Raw genomic sequence first — 18841 nt, 5'->3', positions numbered from 1 at the left:
ATCTTTCAGCTGGCTCTCATTATCTCCCGTGTCCGCCCCAAGAATGGTCAAAGCCTGGTAGGCAGGGACCGCCCTGGCTCTAAGGTCTTTCTGCAAAACGGTTTTTCCACAGTGGTGAGCTACTCACTCTCCAATTTTCTTTGAACAGTAATACACTATATGTTTTGAATTGTATTAATTTGGATACAACAAATATTTTTTTTTTATATCAATGAGTTTTTATTGAGTTCTTCAAAGACAAACAGAACATAACATAATACAATAAAGAAAGGAAAATTAGGGTGGGTATCTGGACACAGGATATACATCCATTAAAGATGCAAGAATATATAGTACAGACAGTTTAAGTACTTCTCGTTCAGTTAGTAAAAGTCAAAGCAAAAATGATTGTATCAGTTAGCGATATTAAGGTTCTAAAATAAGATGTGACCACGTATCAAGGCCCAAACCTGGTGGTCCATAACTTCCAATCTTTATCGAATTGCTTACAGAAAAATTAGTTAATTGCAATCAATCGTTCGAACGAATAATTTCTATTGACAATGGCAACTACTTCAGAGAAGTTAAGGGCCATAGATTTCTTCCAATTGTGAAGAATTAGGTTTCGTGTGGCTAATAAAATATGTGTTACCATAGCTCTATCCAGGGGCGGGCTGGGCCGGGGGGCAGGGTGGAAATTTCCCCCCAGGCCGGCACCTACAGTATCTTTAGAACGGCCGCTGCACTTGCTGGCTGTTCATTTTTTTTTTTTTTTTCAGGCTGTGACATGCTGCTGCATTGTGGGAGTTGTAGTCCGGCTGCACTAAAGCTCCTGGAAGTGTCAGCGCAGCAAACTACAACTCCCACCTCCCAGGAGTCTCAGAGGCAGGCCAGGTGTGTGTCACGTCAGGGGAGGGGTTGCACGTGACCTGCTGGGCTCATGTAGCTGTCGGTCTGATCCTGCACTGTGGGAGGGACAATGCAGTGTTTCCAGCCTCCCATTATCCTTGTGACAGTTAGGTTAAAAACAGACTGATTTGTTCCATCCATAGGACAGAATGATCAGTCTGTACATTTAGGGGCTGGTGGCTGCAGCTGAGCGGTGTGTCACACACACAGCCCAGCCAAGTTCACCCCCCCCCCCTCCCAGCAATGGACCAATGGAGTTGCACTGCATACAGCTGCCCCTCCTCCTCTCTCTCCCTGTGTCTGCCTGGCCCGCCCACTCTCCTATCCCGATGTACAGCTGTGCAGAGGAGAGAGGGGGGGAGGGAGGAGAGAGGGGGGAGAGAGGGAGAGAGGGGGGGAGGGGGGAGAGAGGAGAGAGGGGGGGAGAGAGGAGAGAGGGGGGAGGGAGGAGGGAGGGAGGAGAGAGGGGGGGGAGAGAGGAGAGAGGGGGGGGGAGAGGAGGGTGCGCGGGAGATATGAACAGCAGCAGCTACACATTCCAAGCTGTGAGAACTTCCAGCCTCCTCCCTGAATAAGTGAGCTCTGCATTTTTCATTACACATTGATAACTGATCTGTCCCTTTCTCTCCCCTATCTGTCTCCCTCCCCCGCTCTGTTCTTCCAACATCCACTTACCACTACCACTTACTTATGCAGTCCATATATTGATCGCTTTTTTTTGTCATTACACTGGGAAAAAAATATGATCCAATTCCCCCATCTACACATTCCAGGTGGATGGGGGAATCCTCCGACAGTGGACCAGTGGGGCGAACAACCAGGAGTGCTTTCATGGCACCGAAATTTGATAGCACTGGTCTCTGTCTCCATGGCAATAGCGCATTAGGACCTAGCACTGGCTACTTGGTGCATTATGTCTGCAGTTTCTGATCATCTCCTGTACTATGTCTGCAGTCTCTGATCATCTCCTGTACTACGTCTGCAGTCTCTGACCATCTCCTGTAGTATGTCTGCAGTCTCTGACCATCTCCTGTAGTATGTCGGCAGTCTCTTATCATCTGCTGTACTACGTCTGCAGTCTCTGACCATCTCCTGTAGTATGTCTGCAGTCTCTGACCATCTCCTGTACTATGTCTGCAGTCTCTGACCATCTCCTGTACTATGTCTGCAGTCTCTGATCATCTCCTGTACTATGTCTGCAGTCTGATCATCTCCTGTACTATGTCTGCAGTCTCTGATCATCACTTGTACTATGTCTGCAGTCTCTGATCGCTTGTACTACGTCTGCAGTCTCTGACCATCTCCTGTACTATGTCTGCAGTCTCTGACCATCTCCTGTACTATGTCTGCAGTCTCTGACCATCTCCTGTACTATGTCTGCAGTCTCTGACCATCTCCTGTACTATGTCTGCAGTCTCTGATCATCTCCTGTACTATGTCTGCAGTCTCTGATCATCTCCTGTACTATGTCTGCAGTCTGATCATCTCCTGTACTATGTCTGCAGTCTGATCATCACTTGTACTATGTCTGCAGTCTCTGATCGCTTGTACTATGTCTGCAGTCTCTGATCATCTCCTGTACTATGTCTGCAGTCTCTGACCATCTCCTGTAGTATGTCTGCAGTCTCTGACCATCTCCTGTAGTATGTCTGCAGTCTCTGATCATCTCCTGTAGTATGTCTGCAGTCTCTGATCATCTCCTGTACTATGTCTGCAGTCTCTGATCGCTTGTACTATGTCTGCAGTCTCTGATCATCTCCTGTACTATGTCTGCAGTCTCTGATCATCTCCTGTACTATGTCTGCAGTCTCTGATCATCTCCTGTAGTATGTCTGCAGTCTCTGATCAACTCCTGTAGTATATATTATTTTTTTTGGTGGGTGGGGTTGGAACTGGAACTAAGTTGTCTGCTGTGATTAGACTTTGCTGCATGCACGGAGTGTTGTTTTTTTTTTTTTTTAGAACATATAAAATAAGAAAATTAAGTTCTCCTGACTGCTTGAATTTCTTTTTAAGAAAACCGCGCACAGTAACCATGATGCATTGCGGAATCAAATTGTTGACATGATAATCGTAATCGAATCGTGAGGCCAGTGAAGATACGCACCTCTAATAGCATAGCCATCATGACAATTTTAAATTTTGGCAGTGGCTGCTTTTGGTTTTTTTCTAGCACCCTCTCCCCACCAGCGGACTTATCTAACACCCTCCCCCCCTCCAGCGGACTTATCTAACACCCTCCCCCCCTCCAGCGGACTTATCTAACACCCTCCCCCCCACCAGCGGACATATCTAACACCCTCCCCCCCACCAGCGGACTTATCTAACACCCTCCCCCCCCACCAGCGGACTTATCTAACACCCTCCCCCCCACCAGCGGACTTATCTAACACCCTCCCCCCCACCAGCGGACTTATCTAACACCCTCCCCCCCACCAGCGGACTTATCTAACACCCTCCCCCCCACCAGCGGACTTATCTAACACCCTCCCCCCCACCAGCGGACTTATCTAACACCCTCCCCCCCACCAGCGGACTTATCTAACACCCTCCCCCCCACCAGCGGACTTATCTAACACCCTCACCAGTGGACTAGCCCAACCAATCCCCCCCCCTCCGGCACGCACGGCCAGCAGCACAGACACACACAGCCACCTCCTAGACCCCCCGGTCAGTGGTGCGGACTGATCTGGGAGGACACCCGCCCTCTGCATGCCTGCCACTTACCCCATCTTAGTGGTGGGTCAGGCAGCAGGTGAATTGCAGCACGATACATATAGGGGGTGGAGAGGAGAGAGGGGGCGGCGCCCTGGTGCCCCTAATGGGCCTGCATTGCATTTTGTTTTTTCTGCTTTGAATGAAGCCTTCAGTGAGCTGATTCGGTGGTTCAATGGGCCACTTGACTGGACTTGCCCCCCTGGCCTAAGCCTGCCAGCCCTCCCCTGGCTCTATCCCCACGTGGAAAGGTTTCAATACCAATGTGCAGTATAGCTAGATTGGGATTTAGGGGGGTTAGGATACCTGTGAGGTCAGAAATTGTTTGGAAAACTTTGTTCCATAAGCTTTTCAAGCATGGGCATTCCCATAGAATGTGAATCAAGTTTCCCGTGTGACTACAATTCCGCCAGCAAAGTGGTGAAGAGGATGGGAACATGATAGACATTCGAAAAGGGGTATAATGCCACCTATAAATGATTTTCAAGGTCATTTCCCAGTGACTCACGCAATGGGAGGATTTGTGGATAGATTTAAAGGCAGAGAGCCATTGTTCATCAGTAAAGGTGGTTGCTAAAACCCCTTCCCACTTCCTGAGGGCTGGTGGTTTGTGAAATATGCGTTTATCCTGGAAGATGTTATAAAATAATGATATACCTTTGGTATTATGATGCGAATTTGAAAAAAATGCCCATGCCTTAGTGCAGGGGTTGACAAATTTGCTTGGAATCTAGGAACCAGCTAAAAAAGTTAGGAGCCAGGTCCGTGACGGCGATCTGGACCTGTCCCTGGCCTGACATGGAGATGAGTGAGGGGAAGATAGCGCCCCCAGCCCCCCACCTGTCTCCAAGTCATTGCCCATAGCTCTTAGAGGGACATTTTTAAATTGCATTTTAGTGTAAATATGAGATGTGAGGTCTCTATGACCCCAGATCTCATATATAAAAGAGGACCTGTCATGCTTTTTTCTATTACAAGGGATTTTTACATTCCTTGTAATAGGAACAAAAGTGACACATTTTTTTTTTTTTAAAAGAACAGTGAAAAAAATAAAAATAAAAGTTAAAATAAGAAAAAAAAATTGTTTTAAATGCGCCCTGTCTTGCCAAGCTTGCGTGCAGAAGCGAACGCATATATGAAAGCGGTGTTCAAACCACACATGTGAGGTATCGCTGCGATCGGTAGAGTAAGAGCAATAATTCTAGCCCCAGACCTCCTCTGTAACTCAAAACGTACAACCTGAAGAATTTTTTTAAACGTCGCCTATGGAGATTTTAAACGGGTAAAAGTTTGTCGCCATTCCATGAGCGGGCGCAATTTTGAAGCGTGACATGTTGGGTATTGATTTACTCGGCGTAACATTATCTTTCACAATATAAAAAAAAAAATATTGGGCTAACTTTACTGTTGTCTTTTTTTTTTTTTATTAAATAAAAAAATTTTCCCCAAAAAAAGTGCGCTTGTAAGTCCGCTGTGCAAATATGGTGTGACAGACAGTATTGCAACGACCACCATTTTACTCTCTAGGGTGTTAGAATAAATAATAAAAAAAAAATATATATATATATATATATATATATATATATATATATATATATATATATATATATATATATATATATATATATATATATATATATATATATATATATATATATATTTTTTTTTTTTTTTGTTTTTTTGTTTAGGGGTTCTAAGTAAAGGGATGGAGAAAGACTGGCCCATTAGCATTGTTGGTTGTAATTCCAACGGCCACCACAAGAGGGCGCCAGATTCCAGAAGGAACCATAGGATCACAGAAGGCCTCAAAGCCGGGGGCTCAATTACCGGCCGCCTGCGGCGCGGCCCGACGCGATCGCGCGGGGGGGGGGTCCACGGAGACGGGATACCCCCAGCTATGCTGCCCCAGGCGCAAGGTCGCTGATTCTAGTCGCCAATGCGACCTGGCGACCGGGTTTTGTCGAGCCCTGCCTTAGTGGGTATTTGGGTGGTGGGTATCGGACGCGACTTTAAGTAGTGAGAAAATTCTGTCGACGTACATCGTCGTGCGGCGGTCAGCAACTGGTTAAGATAAGGTTAATTTTGAAATTTCAGAAGGAAGGGTGGCGGGCCCCTTTTCTTTCCCTCCGTTTTCTGATTTCAGGATTTCTCCTTTAGGAGTAGTTCCAAAAAAGGAAAATAATTATTTTAGATTAATTCATCACTTGTCTTTTCCCAAAGGCAATTCCCTTAATGACCAAATTGATTAGAGTATGTCATCGGTTTCATATGCTTCTTTCGAAGATGCTGTAGTAAAGTTAAGAATTTTGGAGAAGGGAGCTATTTTAGCAAAAGCGGATGTCAAGTCAGCTTTTCGCTTGCTTCCCATTAATCCTTTATCTTTTAATTCCCGTTTTTCTTTAACGGTAGTTTTTATTTTGATAAATGTTTACCTATGGGTTGTTCCTTTTCCTGTTTTTATTTTGAGTCATTTTCTTCATTTTTACAGTGGGTAGTTTCTTCCATTTCTGGTTCACAATTTTTAATTCATTATTTAGATGATTTTTTGTTTTTAGGCCCTCCCAATTCCTTTGATTGTGATACTTTATTACAGACATTTTTTGAGGTTTGTGAACATTTTGGTATCCCATTGGCTCATAAAAAGACTATTTGGCCTTCCACTTGTCTGGAATTTTTAGGTATCATTATTGATACTGAGTTAATGGAGTTCAGGTTACCAGAAGAAAAAATTGAAAAGATTGGCTCTTTATTGTTAAAGCTAATCAGGAAAAAGAAAGCCTGCTTGAAGGAGATGCAGTCTCTGTTGGGGCTTCTGGCTTTTGCTACAAGAGTCATGCCAGTGGGCAGAATATTTTCTAGGAGGCTCTACCTTGCTATCGCTGGTTTAAAATCCCCCTTTTCACATGTGCGATTATCCAGTGATATGAAAGAGGATTTGCTGGTTTGGTTGCAATTCCTTTCACATTTCAATGGTAGGGCCTTATGGCAGAAGGATTTCGTTCTAGATTCAGATTTCCTCCTTTTCACTGATGCAGCAGGGTCACATGGCTTTGCCGCAATTTGGCAGAAGCATTGGTGAGCAGAACGTTGGCATAACTCTTGGCTAGTAAAAGGTTACATTATACACATAGTCTTACTGAAATTATATCATTGTTGCACTTGAGATTTGGGGTTCTTTTTTCCAAAATAAAAGAATTTTGATAAGTACAGATAATAAAGGAGTAATGTCTGCTATTAATTGTTTAACATCCAAGTCTCCGCCAGTCATTGTCCTTATAAAATACCTGATTTTTAAATGCTTAAGTTTGAACATATGGTTAAAGGCTGTATATGTACCAGGTAAGGACAATGATTTGGCGGATGCGTTGTCTCGTTTACAGATGGAGCGTTTTTTTCAAGCTATTTCCGGAAGCGGATCGAGTGGGTCATTCCTGTCCAATCAATTTATGGGACCTGGTTTAAGGCCCATTTCTGCTTATATTATCAATTCTTTGGCACCTTCTACTTGGGCAGGATATCAGTCTGCCTGGCTTCTGTATTTAAAATTTTTCAATGAATTTGAATTTATGATAGATGAACCATTGGGTTCCGTGTCTGAGGTACTACTATTGAAGTTTCTTGGTTCTCTTTTTGAGCAAAATTATTCTTGGTCCTACATACATAAAACTCTGTGTAGAATTTCTCTTTTCTTGAAATTAAATAACATGCCGTTTTGCATTAAATATTTTTCTATAAAACAAGCTTTAAAAGGTTATAAAAGGAATAATTTTAGACCTGATTCAGGGAAGCCCATCACTCCATTAGTGCTTTGCTCCATAACAGATGAAATTTGTTTTTCTTACTTTGAATCAATTCTTTTTCGGGAGTTTTTTTTTTCAGTTATGTTTTTTGCGGCGCTTAGGGTATCTGGGCTGGTTCAAATACACACATCTGAAGTTGTTATTTTCGAAAGTTCAATAAAAATTTTGATTAGCAGATCCAAAATGGATCAGGTAGGTAAAGGTAATTGGTTTAACATTAGATATGTGTGTAAGTGCTAGTATTTGCCGGTGGCTCTGATACGTCAATATTTATAAATTAGGCCTTTGGGGTTTTCAAAAATTTTTTATTCATAAATCGGGTTTACCCCTTACAAAGTACCAGTTCGTATGTGTTTTCAAGAAGTGTTTGAAGGCTTTAAACTTAGATCAGGAGCATTTATCGTCACATTCTTTTCGAATTGGAACAGCAACAGAGGCCGCTAGATTGGGTTTTGATGTTAGATCCATTAAACAGATTGGTAGATGGAAATCAGATAGGTACTTTCTTTATATTCGTCCTAACGTAATGCTATGAACTATTTCAAGTAAAACTCGCATTGTGTGGATGATTGGACACTCCTTCATCTATTGGGCGAATTTGAGAGCTCAACAACGAGTTTATACTAGCAATTTAGGATTGGATGTTAATAAATTTAAGATTTTTGGGTGCGGAAAGAAGGGAATGTTATGGTCAGATCTAAGCTCTTTTATTTCACAGCTTCTTCTTCATTTTCCCTCTCCGGATATCTTAATTATTCATCTAGGACAGGGATATGCAATTAGCGGACCTCCAGCTGTTGCAGAACTACAAATCCCATGAGGCATAGCAAGACTCTAACAGCCACAAGCATGACACCCAGAGGCAGAGGCATGATGGGACTTGTAGTTTTGCAACAGCTGGAGGTCCGCTAATTGCATATCCCTGATCTAGGAGGTAATGATATTGGTTATCGTAAAACCTTGGACCTTATTTTTCAGATTAGGGATGATCTACAGAAAATCCAGTTATCCTTTCCCAGTCCGGTAGTGTTTTTTTCTGGAAATTGTGCAGAGAATGGGTTGGCTTTCCTATCCTTCTGTACGCCCTTTTGAAAAAAATCAGGAAGAGAGTGAATAGGGCAGTATCCAAGCTATTGTCTAGATTGGGAATGTTATCCTTTAGGCACACTGAGCTACAGGGGGGTATTCCAGGCCTTTACAGGCAGGATGACATCCATTTGTCTGATATTGGCTTGGATATTTTCAATGGGGATTTAAGCTCTTGTGTTGAGTTGGCCGAACAGGGGTTTGGGGTTCTGTGGGCAGTTGGCCTTAGGTCCGCCTGCCCTTTTGGGTATTTTGTTGTTGCTGCCTGAGCCGTAGTGGCTGGGCTAGCTTTAAGTTTATTGGATGAGTTTTTTGATGAGTTTATGTACGTATTTTGAAACCAGTAATAAACAACCATGGCCTTTATTATTCCAAATACTTGTCCGCTTGTCTTATTTCAAATTATTGCATAACATTCTGGCCTGCTGTCCCATGAGTTAGGGTGTAATGCGAAATCTGAACATAGATCATCGGTAGATTATACCAGCGGGAACACGAGATGTGCGCAAGCACTGTGGCGGATCTTGTGAATGGGATGGATGGGAGGGTATAAATAGTTTGATTGTCCTGCCGTGCAGCCAACCCCATGAGGAAGTCAATGTATGATGAAACGTTGGGGGCGTGGCTGTGTGGCAATAATCACCAGTAATCTGCAGTGTTTGGAGCTGAACGGGGAAGTGGTGAGACTGGCATCTGTGTCTGAGAGGGTGAGAACAACGCTTACAAGCTCGGTCCGCCGGGGCCACAGTCCAAAGTTTGTGCTGTTCAGGAGTGAGGCTTGCTGTGACTTTGATATCTATTTGCTGGCTTTTGAACTGTGAAATGTGAGTGTAAAGGTTGAAGTGTTTTTGTGTTTTAATAAATTGATTCATACGGTTTTACACTATTGAAGCACCTTTATTATTTTACATTTGGAATATTTGAATTCTGCACAATGGATGATTGGAGCAACGGTCCACTACTCGCTGTCTGCCTGATAAATGCTTAAGCCTGATACAAAAGTGCTGGGAGTCGGTGAGTGCATTTCTTAAAGTGGTTGTAAACCCTTACAACCAACTTGGACCTACAGGTAAGCCTTAATCTAGGCTTACCTGTAGGTCAAAGAAATATTTCCTAAACCTATATGGTTTAGGAGATATTTACCCAAAGACAGCCACCGCTGTCTACGGCGCAGGCGCACGGGGCAGGCCGTAGATCGCGGCGATATGCCGCGAGTGTCGGCATCGGTGCACATGCGCAGGAGTGACGTCATCGCTGCACCAGAGCAGCGAGACCTGGAAGTCACTCCGGGATCCACATGAAGACGGAGGACCTCTTCGGGGGCTTCGTTCTCAGGTAAGTTATTCATAATGAGCTAATATGCTATGCATACTAGCTCATTATGCCTTTGCCTTGCAGGGTGTGTTTTTTTTTTTTTTTTTTTTAGCCTTTACTTCCTCTTTAAGGGAGTGGAATCACTGATCACTTTGGTGTGGTGGATGGAATAAGAAGTTACTTCAAAGGATACTTTTGGACATTTTCATGAACTTTATCTTAATTTTGTTTGTTCTGTGACACATTTATTTGGTTCACTTATCACAGGGTGATACAATTGTTGAGCTCACACATGTTGTTCATACCATTTAATTGTTGTCACGTTTCTTAGAGTTAGTTATAATTTATAGTTAAGCGCCACTATTTTTCCCTTTTTCTGATTTTAGTTTTAAAAGGTAAAATATGATTTGCAACATATTATACTTGCTTACTTATACACTTATACATACTTATACCTGCTCTGTGCAATGGTCTAGCACAGGGCAGCCTCTATCCACTTCTTCTAGGGTCCCCTGCCAGCGTTCCCAGCTCCTCCCCTTTGCCGATTGACCCCATAATAAGCTGCTTGCTTTAGGGGGCACGTGTGCATGCTCGCTCCCAAGTTTTCTCTGTGTGTCCACTTACTCTGCCTCCTCTTCTTCTGGGGTCCCCTTTGCCGAGTGCCCCAGTAATAAGCTGCTTGCTCTAAGGGGCACGTGTGCATGCTTGCTCCCAAGCTTTCTATGTGTGTCCACTAGCTCAGCCTTGGCTTCTGCTCTCTCCCCGCTGCTACCTCTCTGTCCAATGAGGAGAGAGAGAGCTGAGACAGCAGCTGCTCTTGTGTACACCACTGGATTGAGATGGGGCTCAGGTAAGTATTTAAGGGGCAGTTGAGGGGGGGAATTGCATGCAGAAGATGTTTTTTTTACCTTAATACAGAGAATGCATTAAGGTAGAAAACTTTGTACCTTTAGAATCCCTTTACCCACTTGCCGACCATATCACTTACATGTACGGCAGCAAAGTGCGCCACTGTCGACCAGGCTGTGCTGTGATTAGACACAGCAGATGCCGATCAGCGGGTGCTGGCCAATGGATAACCACTGGCACCCACCAATCATCGGTAAGACACACAGGACAGAGCTATAAACAAAGCAGAGCTCTGTCCTGTTAGTGGGGAGCTGAAGAATTTTCTTTCCCTGCAAGGCAGGGAAAGAAAATCCATCACTTCCCTTAGTAAAAGTTGCACACACACAGTACACCAAAACACTGGCTAGGCACAAATTTTACCCTTTGATCGCCCTAGATCAGGGATATGCAATTAGCGGACCTCCATCTGTTGCAGAACTACATGTCCCATGAGGCATAGCAAAACTCTGACAGCCACAAGCATGACACCCAGAGGCAGAGGCATGATGGGACTTGTAGTTTTGCAACAGCTGGAGGTCCACTAATTGCATATCCCTGCCCTAGATGTTTAACCCCTTCCCAACCAGTGCCATTAGTACAGTGACAGTGCATATTTTTAGCACTGATCACTGTTTTAATGTCACTGGTTCCCAAAAAGTGTCAGTATGCCGCAATATCACAGTCCCGCTATAAGTTGCTGATCGCCGCCATCACTAGTAAAAAAAATAATAATAAAAATTCCAGTATATACTGTATACCATAGTTTATAGACGCTATACATTTTGTGCAAACTAATCAATATACTCTTATTGGGATATTTTTTTTTAACAAGAAAATGTAGAAGAACACTTAATGGCCTCAATTTAGGAATAAGTTAGTTTTTTTTTGTTTTGTTTTTTATTGGATATGTTTTATAGCCACTTCAACCCCGGACCATTTTGCTGGTGAAAGACCAGACCACTTTTTGCGATTCGGCACTGCGTCGCTTTAACTGACAATTGTGCGGTCGTGCGACGTGGCTCCCAAACAAAATTGTCCTTTTTTTCCCACAAATAGAGCTTTCTTTTGGTGGTATTTGATCACCCCTGCGGTTTTTATTTTTTGCGCTATAAACAAAAATAAAGCGACTTTTTGTTATAATAAATATCCCCCAAAAATATATATAAAAACTTTTTTTTCCTCAGTTTAGGCCGATACGTATTCTTCTACATATTTTTGGTAAACGGGGAGAGGTTTGTTTACACGGCTCTGTGACCTGATCACGGGACACCAGCGGCGATCGGGTCCGCTGGTCCCGCGGCCACGGTCAATGAGCTCAGGACCAGGTTGGGAGCGTGCCGCTGGCGGCACGCTCCCGACCCACAGCTAGGCACTTAAAGAGCCATGTACAGGTACGTGATTGTACCCAGCCGCAGTGGCGGAATTATAGAGGTCGCCAAGATCGCCATGGTGACTGGGCCCCTTGCTGCAGGGGGCCCTTGAGGGCCCCCTGTACTCTTCCATAGGAGGGGAGGCTGAGAGGAGCTCCCCGATCATCAGCCGAATTGAAATCGGCACTGTGCGAGAGCTCCTCACATTAGCCTTTAGTGAAAGCACAGTGTGTGCTCTTTGTCTCCCCCTAGAGTGCAGTACCCGGCAGGAAGCGCCAAGGTAAATGTCTGCCTTTTTTTTAATAAGACTAGCTACTGTATTTGTGTTTGTATGTGTGTGTGTGTGTGTGTGTGTGTGTGTGTGTGTGTGTGTGAGCATGCTTGTGTGTGTGTGTGAGCATGCTTGTGTATGTGAGTGAGCATGCTTGTATGTGTGTGTGAGCATGCTTGTATGTGCATGTGTGTGAGCATGCTTGTATTTGTGTGAGCATGCATGGATGTGTGTGTGTGTGTGTGAGCATGCTGGTATGTGCATGTGTGTGTGTGAACATGCTTGTATGTGCATGTGAACATGCTTGTATGTGTGTGTGTGTGAGCATGCTTGTATGTGCATGTGAGCATGCTTGTATGTGCATGTGTGTGAGCATGCTTGTATTTGTGTGAGCATGCATGGATGTGTGTGTGTGTGTGTGTGTGTGAGCATGCTTGTATGTGCATGTGTGTGTGTGAACACGCTTGTATGTGCATGTGAACATGCTTGTATGTGTGTGTGTGTGAGCATGCTTGTATGTGCGTGTGAGCATGCTTGTATGTGCGTGTGTGTGTGTGTGAACATGCTTGTATGTGCGTGTGAGCATGCTTGTATGTGTGTGTGTGTGAGCATGCTTGTATGTGTGTGTGTGTGTGTGAGCATGCTTGTATGTGCATGTGTGTGTGTGTGTGAGCATGCTTGTATGTGTGTGTGTGTGTGTGTGTGAGAGCATGCTTGTATGTGTGTGTGTGTGTGTGAGAGCATGCTTGTATGTGTGTGTGTGAGAGCATGCATGTGTGTGTGTGTGTTAATATATGTATGTGTAGGTATGCTTGTGTGTGCTCATGTATGTGAGTGTGCATGTATGCATATGTATGTATGTGAATGTGCATGTGTTTATCAGTGGCGGTGCATCTAAAAGGGTGCACAGGTTCCACCCCCTCCATGACCAATGGATAGATTCATGCATAGCATAGCATGGATCTATCCTTGGCCACCGCTGCCACCCCCATATTTAGGTGTCTGGTCACTTTTGGGGTGCCGGGTGCCTGAATTACAGCGGCGGGGGGGTGTGTTTTTGCAGCCATGGGCTCTAATAGGCTTCAAAATAGGTGAACTGCGAGCACCATGCTTGAAGCTCACAGTCTACCCAGGTGTGTTAGAAAAGTGAATTAATATTCACTTTCCTAACACTGAACCGCCTCTCCACCAATCAGGTGTGCGGGTCTGTTACCCATCACCCGATTGGCTGAAACGATAGACACAGCTATTGGACGCCCATCAGGAGGAGAAGACGGGAGAAGAGGATGGCAGGAGATGCATGGAGGACCCCGCTCATGGCTGTTACCCGCTGCCCCACCAAGACAGGGTAAGTGGCGGGCAGACAGCGACAGCGGCGGTGGGGATTCACAGTGGCAGCATTTGATGGGCACACCAACAGCATTTGATGGGCATAGTGGCGGCATTTGATGGGCATAGTGGCAGCATTTGATGGGTACACTGGCAGCATTTGATGGGCACAGCGGTGGCATTTGATGGGCACAGCAGCAGAGCTTGATGGGCACAGCGGCAGAGTTTGATGGCACAGCGGCAGAGTTTGATGGGCACAGTAGTGACATTTTATGGGCACAGTAGTGACATTTGATGGGCACAGTAGTGACATTTGATTGGTACAGTGGTGGCGTTTGATGGGTACAGTGGCTGTAATTGATGTTTTTTAAATCGGTTCCTTTATATGCGGCCACCCACTTGGGACTGGGTCCTGGTGTCCCACCATCAGGCTCGGAGAAAAGAGCCCTGTCCGGAGGTCGGGGGGGGGGGGGGCGCCATGGTTTCCTGCATCGGGGCCCTGAAGGTTCTAGTTACACCACTGCCCAGCCGTGCCATTCTGCTGACGTATATCGGCGTGAGGCGGTCCTTAAGTGGTTAAAGTAACGCAGTGCCATATAGCAAAAAATGGCCTTGTCAGGAAGGAGGCGTAGATCTTCCGGAGGTCAAGTGGTTAATGATGCCATCATTAGACAGCTCAAAAAACCTTTAAAAAATCCATCTAGACATGCTATTTAAATATATTCTCAGACATATTAGCAGGATTTTTTTATTTTGCATGTGAAATCAATGATAGAATATTGCAAATCCAAATTTGTTTAAAATTATAAGTATGCTGCATATTTAGAAGTGTATTTATACTGTATATACATTCATCAGTCAATGGGGTTGTAGTGGATATACTACATGATTATATTTTAGAATCTACTATACTGACAAATCCAGTTTTGAAACACTATATACGAGGGTTCTTCAAAAAGTTTCCGCACTTTTTTTTTTAACTTTATTAAATATTAAAAAGTGTGGAAACTTTTTGAAGAGCATTCGTAGAAAACTTTTTGTTGTATTGTGACTTCATGCATTGCTATACATATATAATAATTGAAAATAACAAGTCTTCATGACCACAAAGTTTTAATTTCAGATAAAAATTTTCCAAGCACATTACCTTAAGTGTGATATTTTTCTTTTTTTATTTCTGGCCTGAGAACCAAATTAACACTTAAAATGTAGATAACAAACAAGTAACATTTTCCATCCTTCGTCTTTTTTCTCTTTTTTTTTGTTCTTCGTTTTTTCTCATCACTAAAGTTGAACATGATCACCATTTTGTTTCCATTAACCAATAGCAAATCTAGTTAGCATTTTGAAAGTGAACATTTTCATGCAAAATTCTAACTATGGCCGGCTTAGTTGAAATTCTCTTCAGCCCCAGTATAGTTGGAAGGGACATGTAAGGAAATTACTCATTCTTTTGAGCTAAATTTTAGGTTAAGCCTTTGCGTCCAGGAAAAAAGCCCAGGCTTTATAGGAGGGTGGTTGAGAATAGACAGGTAAACATGTGAAATGGTGCCAAGAGTGCCACCTGCTGGCTGGAAATTTTAATTTGAAATATTCATATGCAGTATTTTATATTGACTTGACTAAAAATTAATATAGCCAATATGTTTCTAAGTACCATGGTCTCTTTTTTTTTTTTTTTTCAGCAGGTTGTCTACTCTGAGATTAAAACCAGAACAGAAAAATGAAGATGATCAAGTCCAGGCTTTGTATTTCTACTGCTGGATGGATTCAGGAAGTCTGAATTGATTTTTAATTCAGCTTGGGTTTTGGGAGCTGCAAATACTGAGACCAAAGCTTGATAAATCCGAACTTGACTTGTCCATCAAACTGCATAAGCCAAGGCAACATGTTGAAATTGGTAATACCATTACTTGACCTTTAATCACTTTCTTTGGGCCTGGGGAGGTGGATGAATTCTGGCCAATGCTACGTAAAGGGCCCAACGTCTGTAATATTCGATTATAAATCACCCCCCCCCCCGCATAGCTTTGTCCTTGCCATTTAAAGGGTAACTCCATTATCATGGGAAAAAAAATAAAAAAATAATATAGTGCATACCAGTGTTTCTCAACCTTTTTTCAGTCAAGGCACCCTTTAAAATTATAGAGAATCTTGAGGCACCCCATTCTAAAATGTATAAAACTATTCTATTTCTAATAGTTTTACATAATGCAGTAATATCCACACATAAGACATCCAAAGTTAGAGGTGATTTATTCTTCCAAAGCAAATACACTTTTGCACACTGGTACTGACTAGTATTCCAATGTTTCTCTTCTCCCTCAATTTTTCTCCATCAGTCAGCTAATGTTCCCCCAGAGCTCAGGGTCAGACGCAGAGGAGGCTCAAAAAGGATGCTGTGGAGGCAACAGACATCCTCTTTATTAGCTGATGATGTCATTAGTTGTTAGGATGCCAGTGTCTAGAACAGCAAGTTCTAGACCAGTGTCTCAACCTTTTAACCCTAGAGGAACCCCAAAAATAATTTTCATGTCTCGAAGAACCCTTACTAAAACCAAATCATCAGGGCTCAATAGGAACAATGCTCCTTATATTAGTGGTCAATAGGAAGAATGTCCCCCTTAAAGTGGTGTTCAGAATGCCACCCTTAAAGACAGCTAAAAAGATATTTGGTGTCATGCTGCTGGCTTTGCGAAGTGATGCTGAACCCATGAACTCTGTAGGCACCATCAAATAGGTGGTTCATCAGCCACAGCTCAAGGAACCCCTAGCAACCTCTGAAAGAACTCCAGGGTTCCACAGATCCCTGGTTGAGAATGGCTGGTGTATACACTTGCAATGAAAGCCATATTGTAATTGAATGTTATTAAGTAAAATTACCTTTATTAACCGCTTGCCGACCAGCCGCCGCAGTTGTACTGCGGCACCATGGCTCGGCTGCACGAATCGCCGCTACGTTACATTGCTTCATTTTTTGGCCACTAGGTGTGCGCGTGCATCAAGTAGATACTACTTGATGGAAGTTGGGGTCACTTGTCAGAAGTAAATGCCACTTAATTAAAGTAGAGGCCATTTGTCAGAAATAGATGTCATTTGTTGGAAGTACTGTAGATGTCCCTTGTGAGAAGTAGATGCCCCTTGTGAGAAGTAGATGCCCCTTGTCAGAAGTAGATGCCCCTTGTCAGAAGTAGATGCCCCTTGTCAGAAGTAGATTCCCCTTGTCAGAAGTAGATGCCGCTTATCAGAAGTAGATGCCGCTTATCAGAAGTAGATGCCCCTTATCAGAAGTAGATGCCCCTTGTGAGAAGTAGATGCCCCTTATCAGAAGTAGATGCCCCTTATCAGAAGTAGATGCCCCTTATCAGAATTAGATGCCCCTTATCAGAAGTAGATGCCCCTTTTCAGAACAAGATGCCACTTGTTGGAAGTAGATGTCACTTGTTGCAAGTAGATGCTACTTATTGGAATTACCGTATTTATCAACGTATAACACGCACCTTTTCCCCCTTAAAATCAGGGAAAAATTGCGGGTGCGTGTTATATGACGATCCTCTGCCATTTTGGACCCTCTGGGTGGCTTTTAGCTGCCTTCGGCCCTACTCGGCGGCTTTCAGCCTCCTTCGGAGCTTCCCAGTGGCTTTCGGCCGCCTTCGGCTTTTCTCGATGGCTCTCGCCCACTTTCGGCCTTCCTGCCGGCCGAGAACAGCCGAGAGCAGCCAAAAGCCGCCGAGAAGGGCCGAAGGTGGCCCAAAGCCAGCGAGAATGGCCGAAGGTGGCCGAGAACTACCGAGCGCCACCAAGTCACACAGGATATCTCGGCTGCGCCATTTTAAAAAATAAAAGCGAAAAATAAAACAGACAAAGCTGAAAAATGACACAGACAAGGGGACAAGGCTGCATTGATTGACAAGGCTGCAATAGTGGACAAGGCTGCATGACAAAACTGCATATGACACTGACAAGAGTGCAATGATGGACAAGGCTGCAAATAAGACTGACAAGGCTTCAGATGGACACTGATAAGGCTGCATTGATGGGCATTTAAATGTAAGTTTTTTTTCCTTAAACTTCCCTCCTAAAAGTTTTTTTCCTTAAAATTCCCTCCTAAACTTGGGGTGCGTGTTATACGCCGATAAATACGGTAGATGCTGCTTGATGAAAGTAGATGTCACTTGTTAGAAATAGTTCCTCTGGTTGGAAGTAAATGCATCTTTTCTGAAGTAGATGCCACTTGCATGTAACAGCAACACTGCCGCCAGAGTCGGATGATTGCTGGAAGACTAAATTGTAGCTATGGCCACTCATATCTCAAAGATGGAACAAATCCTTTGGGTTCCTTTGGGGTCATATCTTCCTAAACTCTTAACATTTTTATGAATGTACTTTTTGCAATAGTTTTGTATAACTGAAAGTTTTTATAGAGGTCTTGCCTGAAACTGTAAATCTAAGAATAAAGCACTTTAAAATGTGTTTATTTTTGCTATGGTTTAACTTTTTGTATATTTTTGTGTTGTATTGAGAATGTTGATGTTTAACTATTTTTTTTTTTAAATTATTCATTGATTCATTAAGAAAGCAGTACAACTGAAAAAAATGGGAAATGTTTCTTTGTAACGTTTGTTTCATTATACATATAAGCTAAGTTGTTTAGTTAATAAAGAAAAGATTACTCCATGATCGTTTTTAAAATTGACTTTTCAAAATGGTTCTTTTTTTTTTTAAATTGACTTTTCAAAATGGTTCTTTTTTTTTTTTTAAATTGACTTTTCAAAATGGTTCTTTTTTTTTTAAATTGACTTTTCAAAATGGTTCTTTTAATATCTGTTTTTCTGGGTGGACTTGCAAATTTTTTTTTTATATATTTTTATTGAAGAAATTCAAGTAAAAGTACAAAACAGAGAAAAATCTAAGTAGGGTGCATTTTCCAATGAGTACTGAAATATAGATTACATTCCAAAAAAAAAAAAAAAAACAATTACCAATACAGAAAGGAATAAAGATCAAAAACAGAACCAGGAGTAGCCAGTGTAGGTGAACAGATAGTCATTGGAAACTTGTCTCTATTACACCCCGTCACCCCTATTGGGGGCATACTGTGATGGGGAGGCGTGAACGTCTAACTTTAGGCAATAGACACACCGGTACTACCTGATAACGAAAACGAAGGAAAGAGTAAT

General features: G+C 43.1%; 1 protein-coding gene across 3 annotated transcripts in view; it reads left to right on the top strand.

Annotated features, from left to right (window-relative positions):
- Positions 1-18134, top strand: part of LOC143973438 (uncharacterized) — a 114402-nt gene extending 96268 nt beyond the window's left edge. For 2 of the 3 annotated variants that reach the window (XM_077474421.1, XM_077474419.1), the window contains exon 13: positions 15347-18134. In XM_077474421.1, coding sequence (XP_077330547.1) covers positions 15347-15388 — 42 coding nt within the window. In that variant the 3' untranslated portion in view covers positions 15389-18134. The remainder of the gene's footprint in view (positions 1-15346) is intronic. The other variant, XM_077474420.1, reaches the window with a different exon arrangement.
- Positions 18135-18841: the final 707 nt, after the last annotated feature.

Source organism: Lithobates pipiens, unplaced genomic scaffold (genome assembly GCF_037356315.1).
Source record: "Lithobates pipiens isolate NorthernLeopardFrog02 unplaced genomic scaffold, aLitPip1_a1.2 Scaffold_82, whole genome shotgun sequence".
Taxonomy (NCBI): Eukaryota; Metazoa; Chordata; class Amphibia; order Anura; family Ranidae; genus Lithobates; species Lithobates pipiens.
The sequence above is the reverse complement of the archived record's forward strand: the minus strand, read 5'-3'. Positions and strand labels throughout refer to the sequence as shown.